At 39.4% G+C, this 23,485-nt stretch overlaps 1 protein-coding gene across 4 annotated transcripts in view; it reads left to right on the plus strand.

Annotated features, from left to right (window-relative positions):
• Positions 1–23,485, plus strand: part of USP6NL (USP6 N-terminal like) — a 169,200-nt gene that overhangs the window by 139,069 nt on the left and 6,646 nt on the right. For all 4 annotated transcript variants that reach the window (XM_072825843.1, XM_072825845.1, XM_072825842.1 and 1 more), the window contains 2 exons: positions 25–124; positions 2,501–2,653. In XM_072825843.1, coding sequence (XP_072681944.1) covers positions 25–124; positions 2,501–2,653 — 253 coding nt within the window. The remainder of the gene's footprint in view (positions 1–24; positions 125–2,500; positions 2,654–23,485) is intronic.

Here is a 23,485-nt window from a genome sequence, read left to right on the forward strand (position 1 = left end):
TCTCTGTTTTGTTTTTAATTACAGACTCCCTTTACACTAAACCTCAGAATATGGGATATCTACATCTTTGAAGGAGAACGAGTTCTTACCGCCATGTCTTACACAATCTTAAAATTACACAAAAGTAAGGAAATGTTTAAGTATAAAGATTTCACAGAGATCAAGGCTTGATTTAACTCTGATTTCTTATTCTTCACCTGACTTCAGATTCATTTTCTTTTAGGGATAGATTTTAAAAAATCTTGAAAGTCAATCATGTTCAGTTGGTAATTGGCTTCCATTGGTTCTTCCTCATGTCTAGAAGCCAATTACATTGCAGGGGTGTTGTTTTTTTTTTCCCAATTTCAGTTTCATTTTCCCACTTAAGTAGTAGAATACAAAAGTTGGTTTCACTAATGATATTATTCTTACTATTTGTTCCCACATTCCTAATATTGCTTTTCATCATTATGAATCTCTGGTTTATAATCAGAGAAGAGAGAAACCAAAGAAACCAGGCCCTTAGTTAAAAAGTCCAGTTATATTTTCCATCACTGTTTCCTCCATCCAGGAAAAAAAACCACTCAGCTCCAAGCTGTAGACCAGAGATGGGGAACCTTCTGCTCATCTCTCTGCTTGACTTGCATCGTGGCCTCTGGGGCAAGTACAGTCACTGTCTCTGGTTGTTTAAATGCAACAAAGCTTTAAAAGAGTCTTCAGCTGCAGTATTTCAAGAGTTCTATAAACTTGGCATACAGTGCCTTACTTTAAAATCAAGAAATGAGAGTTTTCTTCTTGAATATGAAGAACCTTATTCATCTTAAAGCCTCAGTTCAGCCTTTAAAATTACAACAACTCCTAGTAACTCTTCTTGTAACTCTGCAGGGAGGAGAATCATTGAGAGCTTGAGAACTTCACAGAGCACTTCCAGTCTAGGTCTTACAACATAGGTTCACATTCATTGATCATTCTCCTTTCTTAGGTTATTCTTGCATGACTCATCTGTTCAACTTCCCAACTAAATTATAAGCTAATTGAGTATTTGGGGTCATGTTTTGTGAGGTTTTTTTCCCTGCTGTGCTTTGGCGTTGTTCTAAGTGCATTTTAGGTATTTTTAGTTATTTGATTGCTTACTTGAAAAGCATGACTTTGGATTATCCAAACTTTAGAGAGAAATGAAAACTCCCTGTAAAATCAGATTTGTATTGTTTATCCTGAAAGATAAGGAATCAGAGATGCTGTGATTCATTTCCCTTATACCCAATCCTCACACCTCCAGCACACAAACCACAGCACCTAGAGAACTGCTTCCCAAGACCCACCTCCTCCTCTTCTCTTTCCCTCCCCTGACCCTCCTATCCTCCCCACATCTTTTCTTTCTGGATTACGAACTGACCAAGATGTGGAACAAAAGTATATTTCTTTATTAAAATATGTATGTATTGATTTAATGTTCACAAAACAGCGAAAAAGTGGAAATACGATGTTTTATTTCTCCATAGCTCTGTTCTCTGTCCTAAATTATGTTTTATTTATATGAATCTTGATTAACCTTGGCAGGTGAAAAGTTTCTTCACCTTTGCAAATAAACTTTAAAGCATAATACCTACTTTATATCCTGTCATATCACCAGACTAAATAGCTGTTGGAAAAAATGTGTCTGCTGCTATTTGTTTTTTTTTTCTGTTGGGAAGACGAAGCTCAAGGTCTTGTATGAAGTTTCTTCACCACCATATGAAGCTTCAAAAACTGTGTCTGGGCACCTTAACCAGTAGTTAGCTAAAGCTCCTAAGATTTTGTTCTTGTTTTTTCCTGGTTGCCTTAACAATATTTCGAGACATTTATTATGGGAGATTTATCACACACTGGTTTTAAATTTTAAAAAAATTACTAATAACTTAAATGTCCAGTATTAGAAGACTAATTTAAGTGGATTACAGTACATTATAGTATATCTGATGGACTCAAAGTATAGTTTTTTGAATTGATACTTGTGTACACACATCTACTTGTAGGGCAGTGGCTGGCTAGTAGGATCATAGCTGACTTTTGCTTTCTACTTTGTAATCTGAATTGTTTTAAATAAAACTAATTTTGTAAGTAGAAATAAAAATCAAGTTAGTAATCCAGATTTTTTTGGAAATTCTGTAACTGTAAAAATAGATTTGAAATGCGTTTGCCTATGAGAGGTAAAACACCATGACAGTAAAACAAAAGCCCTCATGTCAAGTGCTTGCTCTGGGTTCATATTAATGTCTAAGGTGTGATATTCTTAAATGAACTGATGAAATGGTATTTAGCAGTAATTTACTTCTCCCTGTCTTCCCAAAGAGTAGATGTGACTGCTTGGATATCAGAAAATACTTTTATCTTACTGAGTGTCAGTGATATTCACAGTGCTATGTGTAAGTTGAATGCCGTGCCCATTTTAAAAAATACTGCACCAGAATAGAATACATTACCTTCTCACCCTGAAGTGACTTTTGACTCAGCATCTGTATTTTTCTCATTTTTTTCTTAGAACATCTAATGAAGTTGTCTATGGAAGAACTTGTAGAATTTCTTCAGGAGACTCTGGCAAAGGATTTTTTCTTCGAAGATGACTTTGTAATAGAGCAACTTCAGATTTCTATGGTAGAACTAAAGCGTGCAAAATTAGACCTTCCAGAACCTGGTAAGAAATATTCAGACACTTTCTATCTAAGTCATAATTAACGTTGGGAAATGGCGCACAGAACACGGGCCATTTCTGTTTCAGAACATAAGCATTATGGTGTACTCGTGATATCAGGCAAGCTGCTATGGCTTTGTGCTTATTTTAAGAAAAAGCAAATAAATGCATTAATGAAATCTGCTTCTCCTACCTAATAGAATATCCTATCTCTACTTAAATTTAGAAGGTTGGATGGCAAATAACACTGATCAGGAGAAGTAATCGTGGCGCTTTAAATGAGCATTAAACAATGACCTTTACTTTCATCATCTCATTTGTAAAACCATAGCAGAGAAAGTAAGAGATCCATTTTGTAGAAGAGGAGGACACGCATGCTGAAGAGCTTCTGTCTGAAGCTATAGAACCAGCTGAGGGTGTTCTCTTGACACTGGAGTCCAGGCTTTCTGACTGCTCTCCAGGGCTCGTTGCAGTGTGGATAATATATTTTGTTTGCTTATTTCAAAACCTCTCCTAGCACCTCCATGTAGATTTTCTGTGAGGCCCTGTGCGGGAGATTGGGCAACTGAAGAGAAGGGCATGCTTCTTGTCTTAAGGTGCCCACAGGCCAGACAGAATTTATATAACTGATAACAAATGAACTGTAAATAAATAGGATAAATTGGAGAAGGATCAAAGGAAGGGTAGAATGAGAGGGAAGAAAAAAGAAAATGTGGAAAATCACAGCAGGAATAACTCAAGAGTTTTGACCAGATATGATTTGACAATGAATGGTTTCCAGAGAAAAAGTCATTATCTGCCTGTTTCCTTTCTTGTGTTTTTTCTAGTGGCTGGGTGTGGTAAGGCAATAGGGAAGTGGAAGAGCATGTTTGAGAGGTGAAAAGTAACATTACCTGTTAGGCCCTCAGGTAGAGTTGAGGTAACATTTCCCCATCAGTGTGGCACATATTTGGATGTCTTCTTGGATGTGTCCGTACAGAACAAGCAGATACACATTCATGGAAAGCACATCTTCTTCCCTTTGGTAAAAACCAAGATGCTATGCTTTTAGTTACTTCGTTTTGAGGGGTCTAGTCAATGTTTCTCTTGAGTTTGTTCTGGATCATCAAGATTCACTAGAAAACAAACTGTTGGGATCCCTGAGTAGCTCAGCGGTTCTGCGCCTGCCTTCGGCTCAGGGCGTGATCCTGGAGTCCCGGGATCGAGTCCCACGTCAGGCTCCTTGCATGGAGCCTGCTTCTCTCTCTGCCTGTGTCTCTGCCTCTCTCTCTCTCTCTCTCTCTCTCTGTCTCTCTGTCTCTCTCTCTCTCTCTGTTTCTCATGAATAAATGAATAAAATCTTAAAAAAAAAAAAAAGAAAACAAACTGTCACAGCAATGATTGATTGTGGTCAGAAGCCTTGTAAAGCCATCACCTTTGCAAAGTGAGGACACCCCTTTTGTGTTCAGTGTCCATTCCCTGTTGGTTCTTTACCATAGCAGGGAGCACCCGCAGGACAACAGTGGCTAAGTGTATTCTTACCATTTTAGCATTTATTTCAAAGTATCTTGCTTTTTTTAAAAAAGAGTCAAGACAAGTGTAATAAAAGACCTATATAGAGAAAATATATATAGTAGAACTATTTAAACATGAGAATAAAATATTGCAGAATAGGATGACTTAGGGTCTAATAGCAGCTATTATAGAATGCTTAGGATGGGCCACAGGCTACATGCATTATCTCGTTTAATCCCTAAAACTAGCTCTGAAAAAGTACTCACCCTCCTTTTATATTGAATAAACTTAGTAATAATAGTTTGTAAGATCTTCTTACTTGGAAATAGTAGAATGGAAATAGTAGAATGGGATCGGGGGGAGGCGTGGATAAAGGAGAGGGAAAGATAAATAATACCAGGCACATTGGCTAAAGTTTGCTTTAATCAGACTGAGAGTTAGTGGAAAGTGGTGAGGTGGCTCTGTAATTTGTAGGACAATAATCTGCCTTTCATCTGTATTTCTACTGTTAAACATTTACTTTCTGGGCTTTGTGCTCTACAGCCTGCCCTGTGTTATCCTCTTTAAATTATTGCAAGCTGTATATGGAACATTAAGGTAATTAAGATAATTAAATTGTCACCGTAGCAAGAAGTTTTAACATCCTATCTATCATCTTAAAAACACACATGAGCATGTTATTTCTTTGTGGCTCCTTATGAGCTGCCCTAGTTTGCAGTATGTTTTCCCAGACCCCCACACAACGCATGGTATTTTAAATTGCTAATTTTTTTTCTGGTTGGTTATAGTCTTCCATTGTTTTGATTCTCATTTCTTTAATTTTGATTGAGTGTCTTTTATTTTTATTGGGCATTTTAGTTTCTTTTTCAGTAAACTTTCCCTGTTCATCTGCTGCCCATTTTTCTATTGCTGTATTCATGTACATTGTTCCTAACTAAAGAAATTGGCCAGTTTATTGTATGTGTTGTAGATATTTTTAATATAGAATTTTTTTTTTATTTTATTTTAGTCTTGGGATACCTGGGTGGTTCAGCGATTGAGCATCTGCCTTTGGATCAGGGCATGATCCTGGGTCTTGGATCGAGTCCCACATCAGGTTCCCTGCGAGGAGCCTACCTCTCCCTTTATCTGTCTCTACCTCTTTCTGTGTGTCTCATAAATAAATAAATAAAATCTTAAAAAATTAATCAGTCTTTATGACATCTCACTTCTCTGTCTTGGGTAAAGAATTTTCCACCTGCTGACTGAAAAAGTTTTTGGTTACCTATATTTTCTCCTGCAACTTTTATGTTGGCTTTTTTTGTGCTTAAATCTTTTCCCATCTAGAATTCCTTTTGGTTTAAGGGAAGAGTTTTAAGGATGTGTTTTTAATTTCCACAAATTTGTGAATTTTCCAATTTTACTTCTGTTGATTGACTTCTAACTTCCCCCTTTTGTGGTCAGAGAAAATACTTTGTAGAACATCTATCTTTTAAAATCTGTTGAGACTCAATTTGTGACCTAATATATGGTGTATCCTAGAAAATGTTACAACTGCACTTGAGAAGAATGTGTGTGCTGTTGTTGGGTAGAGAGTCCTGTTAATTCTCTTGGATCCAGTTGGTTTATTGTGTGGTTTATGTCCTCTGTGTCCTCATCTTCTGCCTGGTTCTGTCCTTTACTGTGGGACAGGTATTGAAGTTTCCAGCTATTATTGTGGAACTATTTCTCCCTTCAATTCTGTCCATTTGTCTAACACATATTTTGATGGTCTATTATTAGGTTCATACATGTTTGCTGTTTTTATATCTGCTTGCTGTATTGAACCTTTTATTAATATATAATGCCCCCTTTTTTGTCTCATAGCCTTTTTTAGATTTATAGTCTGTTTTGTCTGATTTAGTATAGCTGCCCCAACTCCCTTTTGTTACTGTTTGCTTGGAATGTCTTTTTTCATCCCTTCACTTTCCATCGGGTGTCTTTTATTGTTGTTGTTGTTGGTGGTGGTGGTGATGCTGTCGTCTTTTGATGTAAAGTGAGTCTCCTGAAGGTAACATACAGTTGGATTATGTGTCTTTTTACCCATTCTGCCAATCACTGTCTTTCGATTTGAAAGTTTAAACCATTTACTTTTAAAGTAATTACGGATAAGGAAGGACTTCTGTCATTTTACTATTTGTCTTTTTTTTTATACTTTATAGAATTTTGTCCTTTATTTCTTAGATTACTATCTTACTTTCCATTTGGTTAATTTTTTTATTGTGAAACGTTTAAATTACTTCTTTTCTTCTGTGTATATTCTATACCTGTGTGTGTGTGTGTGTTTAAAGCATTATGTTTAACATCCTAAAGTCATAAGTCTCTAATTTGGATTTGGATGAACTTCAATAACATATGAAAGCTCTGCTCCTTTACAGCTCAGCTCCATCCCCAGCCCTTTCAGTTAATGTCCCCAAATGACATCTTTATACAGTCTGTGCCTAAAAACATAAAGTAATAATTCTTTTAAATGCATTAGTCTCTTAAATGATGGAGAAAACAAAATGTGGAGTTATAAACCAAAGGTACAACAATACATGTTTTTAGACAAATAATTAAAAAAAAACTATTATTCTCTTAACTCATATAGAAAAACAGAAGTGAAGTTAAACACAAAAACAAATCATTGTTACAGTGATATTAGCTTTTATAATTCCCCATGTATTTACCTGTCTTGTGATCCTTATTTCTTTTTACACTTTTGAATTTCTGTGTAATATCCTTTCATTTCACCCTGCATCCTTGAGCATTTCTTTCTCGCCTTTCTTTTTCTTTCTCGCCTCTCCCTCGATTTTTTTTGTTTTTTAAGATTTTATTTATTTATTCATGAGAGACACACAGAGAGGCAGAGACATAGGCAGAGGGAGAAGCAGGCTCCCTGTGGGGAGCCCAAAACAAAGCAGGATCACCACCTGAGGCAAAGGCAGACACTCAACCACTGAGTCACCCGGGTGCTCCTCCCTCCACTTTTGTTTATCTGGGAATGTCTTAAATTTTCCCTCACTTTTGAAGGACAGTTTTACCAGATACAGGATTCTTGGTTGATAGTTTTTTTTTCCTTTTTAATGCTCTGAATATATTGGCTGACTGCCTTCTGACCTCCAAAGTTTCTGATGAGAAATCTACTTATAACCTTATGAGGATACCTTGTATATGTCAAATTGCTTCTCTCTTACTGCTTTCATGATTCCCTTTGTCTTTTGAAAGTTTGTAATGTGTCTCCATGTGAGTTTCTTTGAGTTCATTTTACTTGAAGTTCTTTGAGCTTCCTGTATGTTTATATTCATGTCCTTAATCAAATTTGGGAAGTTTTCAGCCATAATTTTGTCAGATATTTTTTTCTGTCCTGTCTCCCTCTCCTTCTGGGACTCCTCATAATGCATATGTTTGTCTGCTTGATGGTTTCTACCATCCCTCAGGCCCTGTTCATTTTTCTTCAATCTTTCTTTTTTCTGTTCCTCAGACTTGATAGTTTCCATTGTCCTGTCTTCTAATTGGCTGGTTCTTTCTTCTACCTGCGTAAATCTGCCTTTGGATGCCTCTAGTGATTATTTAATTTCATTTATTGTACTTTTCAGCTCCAGAATTTCTTTCTGGTCTCTTTTTAAGTGTTCTCTTTATTCATACTTCTATTTTGTTCATACATGATTGTCTTGACTTTCTCCACATCTTCCTTTAGTTCTTTGAGCTTCTGTAAGACACTTTAAAGTCTTTGTCTAGTTTATCTGCCATTGGTCTTTTTCAGGGACAGTTTCTGTTGATTTATTTTTTTCTTTTGAGTGAGCCAGGCTTTCCTTTTTCTTTGTACCTCGTTTGATTTTTTGTTGTTGTTGAGAACTGAGCAATTTTTAATCTAACAATGTGGTAACTCTGGAGCTTTCTCCATTTTCCCTAGGCTTCCTGTTTTTTGTTGTATTGTTTATTTGTTTTAGTGTTATAGGCTGTGTCTGTGCCAAGGATCCACCAGAAGTGTAAACTTAAATTCTTCTCAGCACCTTTTCAGAACCTTTCCCTGAACATGTATAATCACTTTCTAATTTTCTTTATATAGGTAGTTTATAGTTTTATATATATATATATATATAAATCTGTATAATTTATATATATATATAATATATATAGCATATAGTTTTTGAATGTTCTAGTCTGTAACATTTGCCCCCCTTCCCCCAGAAGAGGGGAAAAGAAGGGGAAAAGATAAAGTGGAGGAGAAAAAGGGGACTGTCCCTTGAAAGTCCCTGAAAGTTACCCAGAGGGGCTTGCAAGGGTGGAGGAGGTGCAACAAAAATGGCCTCCGCCTCTTAGTCTGCACCTCTCTGATAGAAGCATCTATCAGCAGTCAGAGCACAGCTCTCCATTATCTGGAGGACACATTTATTTTGCCCATCCTGGCTCTCCAGGCTGCATACAAACTGCTCTAGGAACAAAGTAAAGCTGCCTGCCCTATGACCAGTGGCAGGGGAGAAGTCATGGGCAGTTTCTACAGTGCTGAGAGCTGAAATTGGCCAGTATTAACTGTGGTTTCTCATTCAAGCCTTCTCCTGGCTGTTGCAAGATTTCAACATATATGAGTTATATAAAATAGTTATAGAGACAGAGTCTGCTAGTGCAGTTGCTATCTAGGGGGGGAGACATATTCCTGGGGCTTCTTAGTCTGCCATCTTCCCAGAACCCTCTCTCTTTTGCTTTATTTCTAATGTTACATAGCAAGATCGATTCCCTCACATTTTCCAAGATTCTAAATATACAGTTATCAACAAATAATAGTGTTTTTTCTTTCTTTTAAATACTTACACTTTTTATTTCTTTTTCATCTTAAGATAGTATCAAACTGTTACTGTTTTTCCAAATTACAAAAAAAGGTAGATGTTGAGGGTTTTTTTTTTTTTAATTTTATTTATTTATGATAGGCACACAGTGAGAGAGAGAGAGAGAGAGAGAGAGGCAGAGACATAGGCAGAGGGAGAAGCAGGCTCCATGCACCAGGAGCCTGACGTGGGATTTGGTCCCAGGTCTCCAGGATCGCGCCCTGGGCCAAAAGCAGGCGCTAAACCACTGCGCCACCCAGGGATCCCTGTTGAGGGTTTTTTAAAGGTGCTTTTTAGGCACAAATGAACTAATCTTTTTATTTTTCTTTGATAAAAACCTTTTAGTATGGTGAGTTTTATTAATGTATTTTCTAATTGTTAATCATCATCAGGCTTCTTGGATAAATTTCACTTAATTGTGATCAATTATTCTGTTAAAGTACTGATGATTTATACTTGCTAATATTTTACTTAATTTTTTTGTTGTTATTCCTATGTGTGGTTGCATTAGTTAGCCAGCACTCCTATGTATTATTAGGTTATGATGGCATCATAGTTTGGAGTTTCCTGCTTCCTCTCTTCTGGAAAATTTTATGTGGCATTTAAATTGTTCCTTAGCAGTTTAGAATACACTTATGGGGCAGCCCCAGTGGCTCAGTGGTTTAGTGCCACCTTCGGCCCAGGGCGTGATCCTGGAGACGTGGGATCGAGTCCCACATCAGGCTCCCTGCATGGAGCCTGCTTCTCCCTCTGCCTGTGTCTCTGCCTCTCTCTCTCTCTCTCTCTCTCTCTGTCCCATGAATAAATAAATAAAATCTTTAAAAATATATAAAAAATAAAATATACTTATGAAGGGACGCCTGGGTGGCTCAGCAGTTTAGCGCCTGCCTTTGGCCCAGGGTGTGATCCTGGGGTCCTGGGATTGAGCCCCACATCAGCTCCATGCGTGGAGCCTGCTGCTCCCTCTGTCTATGTCTCTGCCTCTCTCTCTCTGTCTCTCTTTTTCTCTCTCTCTCTCTCTCTGTCTTGAATGGATGAATAAATGAATGAGTGAATGAATGAATGAATGAATAAATAAATAAATAAATAAATGAAATCTTAAAAAAAAGAAGATTCTCTTTTAAAAAATACACTTATGAAGCTGTTTTAGTCCGATATGCTTGTTTGTGGGGAATCATTCTTTGATAACTTTATGCTTTCCTGGTTATTGGTTATTGTTTTACTTGTTTTCTGAGGTCAGGGTGAATCATTTATTTTTTTCTTAGAAAGTTGTTCACTTCAGTTTCTAAATTTATTTGTATAAAGTTTTATGGAAAGCTTTTCAAACATACACAAAAGAAAGAGCGTTAAAGCCCCCCCCCCCAAGTATTTATGTATCCAATTATTATTGAATAATTTTTAAGTGAAAATAAAGATCTCATGATATTTCACCCTAAAAACTTTAGTCTCTATGTCTAAGAAGCAAGGACTTTCTCCTGGCTAACCACAGTGCCATTGTCAAACCTCATAAAATTAAGACTGTTATTCTCAACTATTCTAACACCAATTCCACATTAAAAGTTTTTCACTTAAGCCCCAAACTGTCATAGCTGTTTTCTCCACCAGGTTTTAGCCAGGGACCCATCTTGTTTGACATGCCTGATAGATCTCTTATTTGCACCAGCATTTTCCTCTTCCTTGCTTCCCACCCTTACCTTCTATTTTATTCCGTTGTGATTACATTTCCCATTGCCTTGTAGAATGAATGTCTCCTGTTTTGGAGTAGTCTAAATTTCCTTTACAGTAGTCATTTAACTGGCTCCTGTAGCCTCTATATTTTCTATGAGCTAGAAGTTAGATGTAGAGGTCTGATTAGATTCAGATTAATTAGGAGGCACATAATGACTAATTTCATTATTATCCGTGGCACTGCCTGATCTGGCTAAAAGGTAGTGAGAACCAGAGCTCTTTCTTTTAAAAATAAGATTTTTTTCTTTTTTCTTTTTCTTTTTTTTTTTTTTTTTGCAAGAACTTTTCAACTAGCAAGTGATCTGTGGCATAATGTTTTTAACATTCTACAGGTATCAATTTTCCTTTGAACCTTTCCCATAATGGTTTTTAGCTTCCATGAAGAATCCTTGCCAAAAACAAGTATTTCATTACAGGTTGTAAACTATTTATTTTCAAATTCCATTATTTCTTTTACATTTATCAGCAGATTTTCTTCTGCAACAAAGAGTTCTCTCTCCTTCATCAACAGGGGCTCCTTAGTTACCCTAAGATGTATTTCCTACTGAAAAGGCATAATAAATGCTTATTAATTGTCTTCTGTTGCCATTTTTCAGAGTTTGGAGTTGATGTTCTTGATTATCTCCAGTGGCAGAAAGTGAGCTTTTGTTTTGGCTTTCTCACCGTGAATCCATGGAATTTGATATATTCTTAATGTTTCAATCAGATATAGTTATTATTGTTTTAATGCTCACATTGCATCATCCTTTTTTTTTTTTTTTTTAAGGGGCATCATCCTTAGACTGATTTCTGTGTTCCTCTGACACAACACTGATTAGTCTTTGAATATGTCCTTGCTTTTATGTGCAACAAGATATTTCTGGCTTACCCTAAAGATCTGCTATTCCTCAGGTTTATTACACAAACAATTTATGAGTATATTCTCATAAGAATTCTAGATAATCTTTGCAGTGTGTTGAGTGAAGTACGACGGCTTTCCATCACTTCAGTTTGGGGAAGATTTTTTTAGTCCTTTTCTTTTGCTTTTACATATGAACTTGTCTTTAAAGCACATAAATTTACATAAACATACACAGCTTTTTCATAGCTGTCTTTTATCAACAAATGTTTCCTTCCTTTCCTAATGTGCTGACACTGTTTATCTTTATGTCCTTGTTTGTGTTGTTAGTCTGTTTATTAGGAGTATATCAAGCCATTCCTTGGTGTCGCTGTTCCTTGATGTCGCTCACCTGATTTCCATCTGTGTCCTGTCTTACGTTGTTTCTGACTTACTGATTCTGTCCCGCCTTTCTTTTTGACCACTGCTTTACATGGGTAAAGTAGTAAGAAAGTTTCAGCTCTCAATCCCTCGATGTGAGTCAACTCTGAAGACCCCAGTTTAAATATATGTACGTTTAGTTGCCATGTAAAGTATTAAAATGACTCACCTTGTTTCCTGCATGCCCCCTAGGCTCGAAATCTCGAACTGTCCCTTGATTCTCGTCAGCCACCTTCTGTTCACAGGAGGCTGTCTGCCAGAGGCTTGGTTAGTTAGGGAAGCCGCTCTGGGTAGAAAGCCCATGTTGATCCACTCTGACTGCCCGTTCGGCCCAGCTATAGCTAATGACTGTATGACCTGGAAGAAACAAGAGCAGATTTCTCTTAGAATAACTGAGAGCCATCTTAATTTTTATCTTTTATTTTAGGCATCAGAAAACAGGAAACTTAAGGAACCTTGTTAAGAAAGGAAAGCATTTTGTTGCTTTTAGCTGTGGTACATGTCCTTTTTCATCCTTTTTTGTCTATTTAGAGCAAAACTTTGCCAGTTTCAGGGTTGCCTTTTCTCTTTTGTATGGTTTTTAATGGTGACCAGTAGTTTTGACTAGGACGTAGGAAGAAAATGTTCATTTCCCCATTTTTCCTGCATATTTCCTCTTGTAAAATGTTCAACTTTATCCCATCTTCCGAGTCTTCCAAAATCTTGTCCCCATTGCCCCTGCTTACTCGCACTCCATCCAGTGACAGTCTGTTCAGACACTGAGCTCTGTGTTTCTTTCGAGGCCCTGTCTCTACGTCTCCCTCCTCTCGCCTCCCCAGGGCATGCTGGAAGCCCTGGCTCCGGTGTTGCTCACCTCCGTGCCTTGTGGAGTGATCTTGTGAAATGGCCAGTCCTTGAAGGGCCACTTCATGCTTCGGGGAGAAGATCCAGGCCCCTGAGTTGGATCTGAGATGCTCTCCCGTCTGCCATCTGCTTGCTTTCCTATTTCCACTGGTCCCTCCTCCTCAGACACTTGTAGCATAGTGACAATAAGGGCAAACCTTGGCATCTTCTGTGATAGACTCCTCGCAGAATGCTTTCCTTACATATATGTGGCGCTTAGTTTGTTTCAACAGCCCTTTGGAATAGGCATTTGTTGCCTCAAATCTGTTAATGTCCTTGAAGAGAGTTTTTGTTTCTAAAATGAATATTTGATTTTTTTAAAGTTACAAATCCACAAACCTAGTTCTTCTTTAGTTTAATTCCACTTACAAAAGTCAGTAGACTGCTTTTAAATCTGGGAAAATTTATCATTCTCTTTTAAAGGAAATGTTAATGTTTGGTTAATGTTAATGTTCTTTAATGTTTAGTCCCACTTATAGATGAACTCCTCCAAACGCCTTAAATTGCATTTATAAATTTAATATATGCAGTTCCTTAAACATACCGACTTTTATTTTTTTAAGAGACTTTATTTATATACTTATTTATTTGGCAGAGATAGAGCAAGCATAAGCAGGGAGAAAGGGAACAGTAGACTCCCCACTGAGCAGGGAGCCCAACTTGGGGCTGGGTTCCAGGACCCTGGGATCATGACTTGAGCTGACGGCAGATGCTTCACTGACTGAGCCACCAGGTGCCCCATACATATCAACTTTTAAATTTAAAAACAAAAACTGGGATGCCTGGGTGGCTTAGCAGTTGAGCATCTGCCTTTGGCTCAGGGCGTGAACTTGGTCCAGGGATCGAGTCCTGCATCAGGCTCCCTGTGAGGAGCCTGCTTCTCCCTCTGCCTGTGTCTCTGCTTCTCTCTGTGTGTCTCTCATGAATAAATTTTTAAAATCTTTAAAAATAAATAAATATTTTAAAAAATAAAAACAAAACCTTCCCTAGTTCTTAAATAACTTCTAATGTGATAAGTTTACAAATTTGCTGAACCTTGAGTCCCTTAAAAATTTGTTACACTGGGGAGCCTGGGTGGCTCAGTGGTTGAGCGTCAGACTTTGGCTCAGGGCGTGGTCCTGGGGTTCCAGGATCGAGTCCCACAACAGGGCTCCCTGTGAGGAGCCTGTTTCTCCCTCTGCCTGTGTCTCTGCCTTCTCTCTGTGTCTCTCATGAATAAATAAATAAAATCTTTAAAAAATTTTTGTTACACCACTATTTATAAATTTCAAATCAGAAGTTCAACAGGTTTCAATTTTATAATTGAAAAAGCAACTTGGCCAGATTCTCTTAATGTTAAGTATATAAAATACTAAATATGGGCAGATTCCTTAATGCAAAAGAATTAGTCCCATGTTTAATTCTCTTAAGTTTTTCTGTACTTAGTTCTAGATCTTTATGAATGAAAAAAAATGAATTTCAAGTAAATTTGGAAGGTACTTTGTTCATCAGTTGAAATATTATGAGCCAGGACTCCAAGTGAATTTTCCTCAGTGACCAAATTCCCAGGCTGAACCACTTTTTATTATTGCTGGGTCCAGGCCCCTCAGTGGCTTAGCCACGTAGTCCAGATACTGTGGACCCCACCTGCACGCTGCCTAAGTCTTCCTTCTTGAGGAAGTCTGCAGTTTCCACCCAGGAGGCTTGGACTTTGCTTTTTTTTTTTTTTTTTTTTGTCGTTTGTTTTCACCTTTTACCTTTAAATATCTCTGAATGTGATGGAATCCTGTGTTCCTTTTTTATCTGGAAGGACCATAAATCTTACATTAAGCAGCGTCAAATTAATTTTGAATAGCTTTCATGCCCGTTCTGCCATCAGTACCAATAGTAGTAGCCTGTAGATGAGGGACTCTGGCTTCGAGGTTAATACTGCCCAAGGCCTGATTGCTGAGCCAGCGCCATATGTCACTGCAAATGGGCTGCTGCCACGGAGGGTCCTCCTGCTGTGTCTCGTGCTTCCATTTCTTTGCCTTGGGATATGCCTCTCCCCCAAGGACGCCCTGAACACTTCTCCAGGTGGCTCAGCCCTCGTCCATTCTGTTTTAGCTTTCATGACTTGGCTTAAGCATCATCTCCTCCTTCTGAAGCCTTGTCAGCCAGTCGCAGGCTCCCAAACCACAGAACTCTATCACAGGATTGTGTGCCTGATGTGCACCCAGCACTTGCTTACAGTGCTTTGCTGCTCATGTTCATGTGATGTCTGCATTGGACAGTGAGTTGTTGAGGACAGTGACCATGTCTTTGTGTCACCAGCACCTCCTTCAGTGCCTGGTGTATAATAGGCATTCCATCTATATTTTCTAATGAACAAATGAGGTTTTAATCTATTTTTATGTTATTTATTTGTTTATTTTTTAGATTTTATTTATTCATGAGAGACACAGAGAGAGGCAGAGACATAGGCAGAGGGAGAAGTAGGCTCCCTGTGGGGAGCCCGATGTGGGACTTGATCTCAGGACCCCGGGATCACCTAAACCAAGGCAGACGCTCAACCACTGAGCCATCCAGGCGTCCCTTAATCTATTTTTTAGATAATAAAAGGCTACCGTCTATAAAAGGTTAGCTAGCATGAGGCTGTTTTTTGAGGTAATGGAACTATTTTGTATCCTGATTACAAACATACCCACAAAAGAGTCAACCGTGTTTGTCAATTAAAAAAAAAATTAAAACTGTCCCACTTTTTGAGGGTTTATTTAGGTGGGTTTTCACTTTTGTTTGTATGGAGGAAACTGATATTTACACATGCTCAACAGTTTCTTACATACATATGTGAATTGAAACACTAGGAAACACAAAGTGCAGATTTGATTTGATTTGATTTGATTTTTTAAAGATTTTATTTATTTAACAAAGAGCACAACAGGCAGAGGGAGAGGGAACAAGCAGACTCCCCACTGTGCAGGGAACCCAGTGCAGGACTCAATCCCAGGACCTTGGGATCATGACCTAAGCCAAAGGCAGACATTTAACCAACTGAGCCACCCAGGCACCCTATAAGTGCAGATTTAAAAAATTATTTCAGGGGTGCCTGGGTGGCATAATCGGTTGAATGTCCACCTCTTGGTTTTGGCTCAGGTCATGATCTCAGGGTCCTGGAATTGAGACACATGGGGCTTTGCCCTCAAGGGGGGATCTGCTTGAGATTTTCTCTCCCTCTTCCCCTCCCTGCCTCCTGCTAATGTTAAATGTGTTTAAATAATTTTCTCCTTTCTGCTTACCCTGTCTTTCAAGTTTTGCCTGATGAGAAAAAAGGTCAAGCCTATGAGCAAACGACAATAATTAAACAAAAATTTTTTACTGTCGTAGCTATAAATATAGCACATCATTTCATTAAAGAAAGGAGATATGATTATTGAAGACTGTACTAATGCTTGAATTGCAAATTTTTCTGGCTAATGGTACATTAGAAAGAAAGCCATTTGATTTTTCGGATATAAATTTGAGATCACTGATTTTGTGACAATATTTTCAAACTCAATTGGACTTCGTATTTGATCTGGAGATAAGTAAGATGAGTCCCAGAATAATTTTCCTGACAACAGCCCCTACCATTTTTTACTGAAAACTTTTAGAACAGAGTACATATATTCTGTTGTTGAAATTTAAAAGAAGATGTTGCTCACAAGGGAGAGGAGAGCACTTAGAGCCCTTAGCTGTAATTCTGTGTCTCTTGGTGCCTAAAGCTGGTGGTAATGCCTGTGGTAATGCCTTCTGAGACCATTGATCAGGAAGGCTGTCATTTGGTGTAGTGTCCACTGGGTGGCGGCAGAGACCTTAGTAAGAGCAAAGATGCACAAATAAGAGGGGATTTGAGGGAGTCTCCTGGTTTTCTGGTTTTTTGTTTTTTTAAGGGATGCCTAGAGTATTCTTTTTTATTTCCTTTTCTTTTTAAAGAAAAAATGTTCAAAAACCCAACTAATAAACTTCTTTGCCTTTATTAAAATATATCAAGTTGGCATTGGCATAAAAATTCCACTTTCGATGGAACCCTGGTAAAAAATATCATTAATGTGCTATTTTCACAAAGGTGTTCCTGCTATATAGGATAGGAAATGTGTTGCTTACCTACCTTTAAGAGTCAGGCAGTAATTCTTTTAGACACCTATGTTTTCAAGGGGAAGAAGAGAATTAAATTATAAGCATGGATTTTATTGTGGGGTGATCACAGACAGTATTGTGGCTACTGAAGAGTTCAGAGTGAAAGTGTGGATGGTAAATATCAATATGTATTGCCATCTATCAGTTGGTATCCATATGTTTTGACATCAGTTATGCTTGAATCTTATAGTTACCCTTGATCACTTAGGGATGAAAGGAGATGGGTAAACTAAGCAAAGCCAAATAGAGCAGTGTTCTTGTGTGTGTGTGTGTATGTGTGTGTGTGTTGGGGGAGGGTCTCCCTTAAGGAGAGATTGTTCAAGAATGTTTCATGCTTATCTGGATCTATTTTGTGGAGAAAAGGCCAACTATTTATTAGCATATGAAAATATCATTGGTGACGGCATTTGTCCTTTTTAAGGGGTCTACATGGTCTATCTTCAGCTCAGTGAGTGTTGAATAATTCGCTTTCAGGAAGAATCACCTGAATAACAAATGCAGAGTAGAGTTTCTTTCCAGATTTTGCAATTACCGAGGTTGGATTGCCTGGGTACAGAGTCCTCGGGTTTGGGTATTAGTGTTGGAATGGAGAGGCCTGTGCCCTGTGCAGTCTCTGTGAAATGTGAGCAAGTTCCTGCCCAGACATGAGCATCTCCAGGAAGGGAGACACTCTCCGCTCCTGGGTTCCCTATGGCTGCCTCCACTTTCTGCCCTTGGCTCCCCTTCCTGTCCTTTCTGTCATGCAGCTCCCCTCCCCTCTGCTTTCTCTCTTCATCTCCCCCTTTTCTTCTCAGGTCACTTCTTTCTGCCCCCTTGCATCCCCCTCCTCTTGAGAGAGACAGCCCTCCTGCACAGCTGATGCTGCCCCCAGGCCGAGGAACTGCACTGAGATGCAGGCAGCATGTGGACATTTGATCATTGTTGGGTCATTGATGATTCTCCCCCCAGTCAGAAGTGTCTGGTCAGTCCCAGGAACAACTTGAACATGGCCTAGCCCCACCGTGTCATCATTCAGTGGGTGTTTGTGGAAGGGGGATGCTGGTCAGGGTCCTGAGCCATGTATTGGTTACACCCGTTAGTTTGTAGGATGCCTCAGGTCACAGATTTTTAAGCCCCTCCATTTTGGAAGGCTCTTACTACCTCTTTCAAATTTATTTACCTTTTTCCATGCTTATTGAAAATCTCTCTGGGGACAGGGCCATATACTCTAAATGTCTTTCTCCACTTAAGATATTCAGCCTCTACCTGCTACAGGGCCCTAGTACCTAATGGAAGATTATCATCTAGGAGTTAATTAAATGCAGTGTCATTTTGTCTGCGCTGCATTTTTTTCCCCCTCGAAACCCTGCTACATCTAGTTTCTTAGCTGGTAGATCTTGGGTATTTATAACCGTTATGTTTCTGTACCATTTATATGATTAGTGTGTCATTACTCTAATTCATATTAATTACATGTGAATGAATGGACACTTTATCACCACCTTACTTGTAATTCCGTTACTATCTTAGATACTAGAGGTATAGGGGTAGGAAAGGGGGAGAAGTCACTTTAGGTTATTGTCTGCTTGGGGAAAGGGAGATGTGTTTTGGGCTACCATGAAAGAACGTGGAAATGCTACTTTTTTGATATTTTAGAACAGTCACAGAATGTTTTCCCCAGTGTGGGTTTAGGTCTCTTGCCCATTCAGTAAATGGAACATGTTACAGTTTTCTTTTAATTCTACTATGATGTGTAGATGCACAGAATATTAATGTCTCTTCCTTAGAAAACTTTCTGTATTGACTTGAATATAAAGTGATGTTAAATGTAAGGTGAATGCTTTCCTTACCCTTTATGTTGAACAATTAAATCTCCCATGTATGTGTGTATGACACATACCTTTCCATCTTGTTTCATGCATGAATTACCACCTTGGTCTCTCCTTTACCGATTTCTCAACCCTCTTATTCCTTCTCCTGAGAAATAATGCCTTGTACCTGTAATCCTACACTTTTACTCTGTCCTGTTAGTCTTTACCAGTATGTGCTGTTTATGTAACTAAAGAATTTCAGAATGAAAGTCTGCAGGTACTGGGATATAGGAACAGTGTGTGATACGGCCTCATTTTCCCCACAGATGTTCCATTTTCTCTCTTAGTCCTCTTTCCTCCCCACTTGCTTCCTTCCACCTCTCCCAAGGTTTTTGTTTTGTTTTTGTTTTTTTGTTGTTGTTGTTTTCATCTTTCCACTGGCTTGTGCCCTGATTAACCCCTTTCTACTCTGGCTCAGTTAGTCCAAACCTGGAATTTTGCTTAAATTCTGGGGTACACACTTAACCAAGGTCCCCTTCCATGTCCATCATTGTCAGTAAGTCAATCTAGCTTAATGTCCGTGGGAAATGCTGTGGAAGCCAACCCTAGATTGACCATCCCTAGCAATACCATGGTGGCCACGACACAAAATGGCAGATGGGAATCTGTGAAGTAATGGAACTCTCATTACCTGCAGGATCTGTTACTGCCTGTGTCTACCTCCACATTTGCTTTGTTCAGTTGTCTTTTTGATGTGGTTACATAAAGTAAATTTTAATGACTATAGTTGCTTTCATTACATGGTTGACATTTGAAAGTACACTAGGACCATAAAAGCAAATGATTATAAATAATGAAATATGTGATTTTTAACTAGCAGAAAAAGGCAATCCACAAAATTTGTGTTTAGTACAGCGAATCAGTTTTGAGATTGAGGATGTAGACTTGAGGGTAGTATCTTAGTTCGGGCTGCTTTGATGGAAATACCACAGATTGAGCGGCTCTAACAACAGAGAAATATTTTCTCGTAATTCTGGAGGTTGGGAGGTCCAAGATCAAAGTGTTGCCAAGGTTGGTTTCTTCCCTCGTTGGCTTTAGCTGGGCGTCTTCCTACCTGGTCTTCCGTCTATACCCGTCTGTGATACCCCTCTTCTTAGGAGGATGTCAGTCATGTTGGATAAGAGGCCAGTGACCTCAGGGAACCTTAATTACCATTGTAAAGGCTTTATCTCCAAATCTCGTCACATCTGAGGGATTGGGGGTTCAAGCTTCAACATATGAGTTCTCAGGGAGGACACAGGTCAGCCCATAACAATAAGGTAGTTTTTAGGCACAGATTTTGCTGAAGAAGAGAAAAAACACAAATCTGTCCTCTAGTGAATTAAACCCTGCTCTAGTGCCCAGTCCTCCTCAGAGGCCCCAGAGTGTGCAGCTCCCCACCAGGGTGAACACATCCCAGGCAGGCATTGCCAGTGCTTCACACATGTGAATCAGGCTCAGACTCTCCCTCCCTCTACGTGTCACCTGTCTTAGTATATTTGGGGAGGTGTGATGACAGAAGGTGAAGGGCTGCCCCCAACCTGGTCCAGAGTTCCCTGTCTAATCACTACACCCCCAGTGGGATGTTCCTCCCTGCTCCGCCAGGGGCCATTCCCTGCTTCACTGGTGACCACAACTGAGAGGAACCCATGGGCTTCAGTCCTTGTGGTGCAGTGTGGCTATTTTTTTTAGAAGACTCTGCAGAGGGGGCGGTAAAACCAGGGCGGATCACACATCTCTTTGTGGCCCCATCCACTGCTCCACATGAAGAGAGGTGAGGGCCCTAGTCCCATCATGAGGTCTCTACCCTCGTGACCTAATTACCCCCACAAACCTCATCTCCAAATACCATATTAGGTAGGGGAATTCCACTGTATAATTTTTGGGGGAGACATAAACATTCGGCCCATAGCAGATAGCTATGAAAGCACCTAATTACAAGAAAGTTTGGTTCTCATGGGTTGTGAAACAACACAGATGGAAACATTGAAAACAAGGTGTGAGCCTCCATGATCCAGACTAAGAGAAACATTGGATGCTTTCACCCATAGATGAACGTTCCAGGGAGGACCTGCACGTTCAAGTTGTAGCAGGAGTTCACTTTGAAGTCTGGTGTTGGGGTGCTGTTGTTTAATACCGCTATGGAGAATTTGTTAAACATTTTCAATTATTTCACATGAGCCGAAATGTCGGTGGCTCTGTCTACAGGCTGCCGAAAGCCACTGAAATGGTGGAGTAGTGGAGCAGCTTAAAGGGCTCAGCGGGAGAGTCTCTACAACTAATCCAATTTTGTCCCTGTAACAGCACATCTCGCAGGCAGGAATTAACCACTCTCTGGGTGCCCTGCTTTCTTTTTCTTTTTAATGGTTATGGTTTTCATCAGGTTCCTACTCACCCACCTGGAAAGGGCGCTGTGATGATTGGCTGATATTTTTGTCTGATGGAATACCAACCAGCCATTGAATTAGCCGCTCAGGTTACTGTGTTGTGCCCTTAGCACATTGTCAGAGTGGGAACTAAAAGAAAATTCATAAGTTCAGTTTTTCTTTTATATAGGTCTTTATATCTTCTTGATAATTTGTTGGTGTTATCTGCCTACAGGGAAGAAGGAGTTCCTGTATTTATCTGGGACTAAATGGATAATTATTTGTAGAGCTGGTAAAAGCTTTTTGGGGGACACAGATTTTAATTTTATTTTTATTGTTTTTAACCCAATAGACTGCATAACTACTTGTGAATATTCTTGACTCAGGCTGCATTCAAGTCCCCTTTCTTACCTTGAGTTTAGCTGTTTCCTATGAGACCAGCCAGATGCTGAACTGGAATTGCCTGAGACTACTTCACAAGCAACGTTATCAACATGGACAACTCTTCTCATTGCCAAGCATTTTAAAGTTTGGGTTATCACTTAAATTACCATGTCTGCATACATGGTAATCTTTTTTTTATAAAAAGAGATGAGAACAATATAGGTTACACCCTCTGTTGCTGAGCAGTCTCCAGTGCTGTGTTCTAGCCCAGAGGCCCCCTTAGCTCCGCTCCTCCCTCACGGCCTGCACCCAGCGCATGAGCAGCTGTGTGGACCTAACCGTTAACTGTGGAGGATGTGCCAGACGCAGCCCCTTCTCATTACTTACGTGCAGAGGGCTCTGGAATTAGCTCTCCTTTGAACGGTGATTCGACTATTTACCAGCGGGAAGCCCCTGTGCATTTTTATTTCTGCCTTGGTTTCCTCCTCTGTAGAATGAGATCACAGTGGTGACCTAAGTTACACACCTGTTGCTAAATGCCGTATGTACAATTTTTGAGTGGGGGTGATGCATGGTAAGTGCGTAATGGATAGTTGCTATTACTGTTACTTTTATCATCATTAATTATTACATAACTGAAGTCCGCCCCCCTTCCCTCCGGATGAACTTGGTAAGCTAGGTATCAGATGATGTAACCCTCCTGCTGAAAAGGCCTTCATGGTTTGCAGTTAACTCAGAAAGAAATTCACAGTCCTCACCATAGTCTTCAAGACCCTGTGTGATGTGAATCTTCAGTTCCTCCAGCCTCGTCCCTGGCTGTTCTCTGTCTTCTGCTCAAGCACAAGGTGCCTTGGCTCTTGCTAGAACTCTGCTCCACTCCATCCTGCCCCACCTCAAATCACTTGAATTGCTTCTCCTGGTGCTGTCTTCCTAGCTCTGCACACCCAGCATATACGCTCCATGAAGACAGAGACTTCGTCCTTCGTGTCCTCTCCAGTTTGCCAGCACCCTGAGCAGTGCCTGGTACATAGTATTTGTGTGATACATAAGTATTTGTGGAATGGGTAAATGAACAAAACAAACTATAATCGCCAATTCTAACACTGTGTGTGCTTTCAGATGTGCAAAATAAAGAGCTTGCACAAATATTGTCAAAGTAAACTGAGATTCAGTTAAAACCATCAAAAGTATCTCTGGAATTTAATGAGTGTGGCATAAACAGCAGAACTGGAGTGAAAATACCAGGTCCTGGTTCTCAGTCAGTGTCTGCCATGAGAGATCACTTGGCTGCTCAGAGACTCGGCTTCCCGCTTCTAAAATACAGGCAGGACTAGATCTCAAACCCTCAGGCTCTGAGTAGCTGCCCAGCTGAGGGAAGAGTAAAAGGGGTGACTTTCCACTTTCATGAGAACAGTTATGCTTCTATTTTCTTTATATATTGGGGTTTTGTATGAAATTTAGTTTAAAAGTCTGCTTTTAAAAAGTTTTAAAACTACTGGACTAGAAGACCACAAAGGTTTGGAGTGCCAGGGTGGCTCAGTTGGTTGAGCATCTGACTGCTGATCTCAGTTCAGGTCTTGATCTCAGGGTCATGGGATCAAGCCTCACATTGGGGCGCCACACTGGGTGTGGAGCCTACTTAAAAAAAAGAAACAAGAAAAGAAGAGCACAAAGATCATTTTTACCTTAGTAATCCTGATCCCAGTAGCTTAATTCTTTAAAGGATGTTGCTTCTTCATTCTCTGCTCCTCCCTTCCCAAAGAACAGATCACCTAATAATTTTTTTAAGTATCTTAAAATTATGATATGTGGGTAAATAACAAAATTGTAAGACAGTATCTGTGTGCTTACCTCTCTTGTATGCATTGCTTAGCACAGTGCCTAAAGCCGAGCTCACTCAGTAAATATTGTAGATGGATGGATGGGTAGAT

This window comes from Canis lupus, chromosome 5, assembly GCF_048164855.1.
Source record: "Canis lupus baileyi chromosome 5, mCanLup2.hap1, whole genome shotgun sequence".
Lineage (NCBI taxonomy): Eukaryota > Metazoa > Chordata > Mammalia > Carnivora > Canidae > Canis > Canis lupus.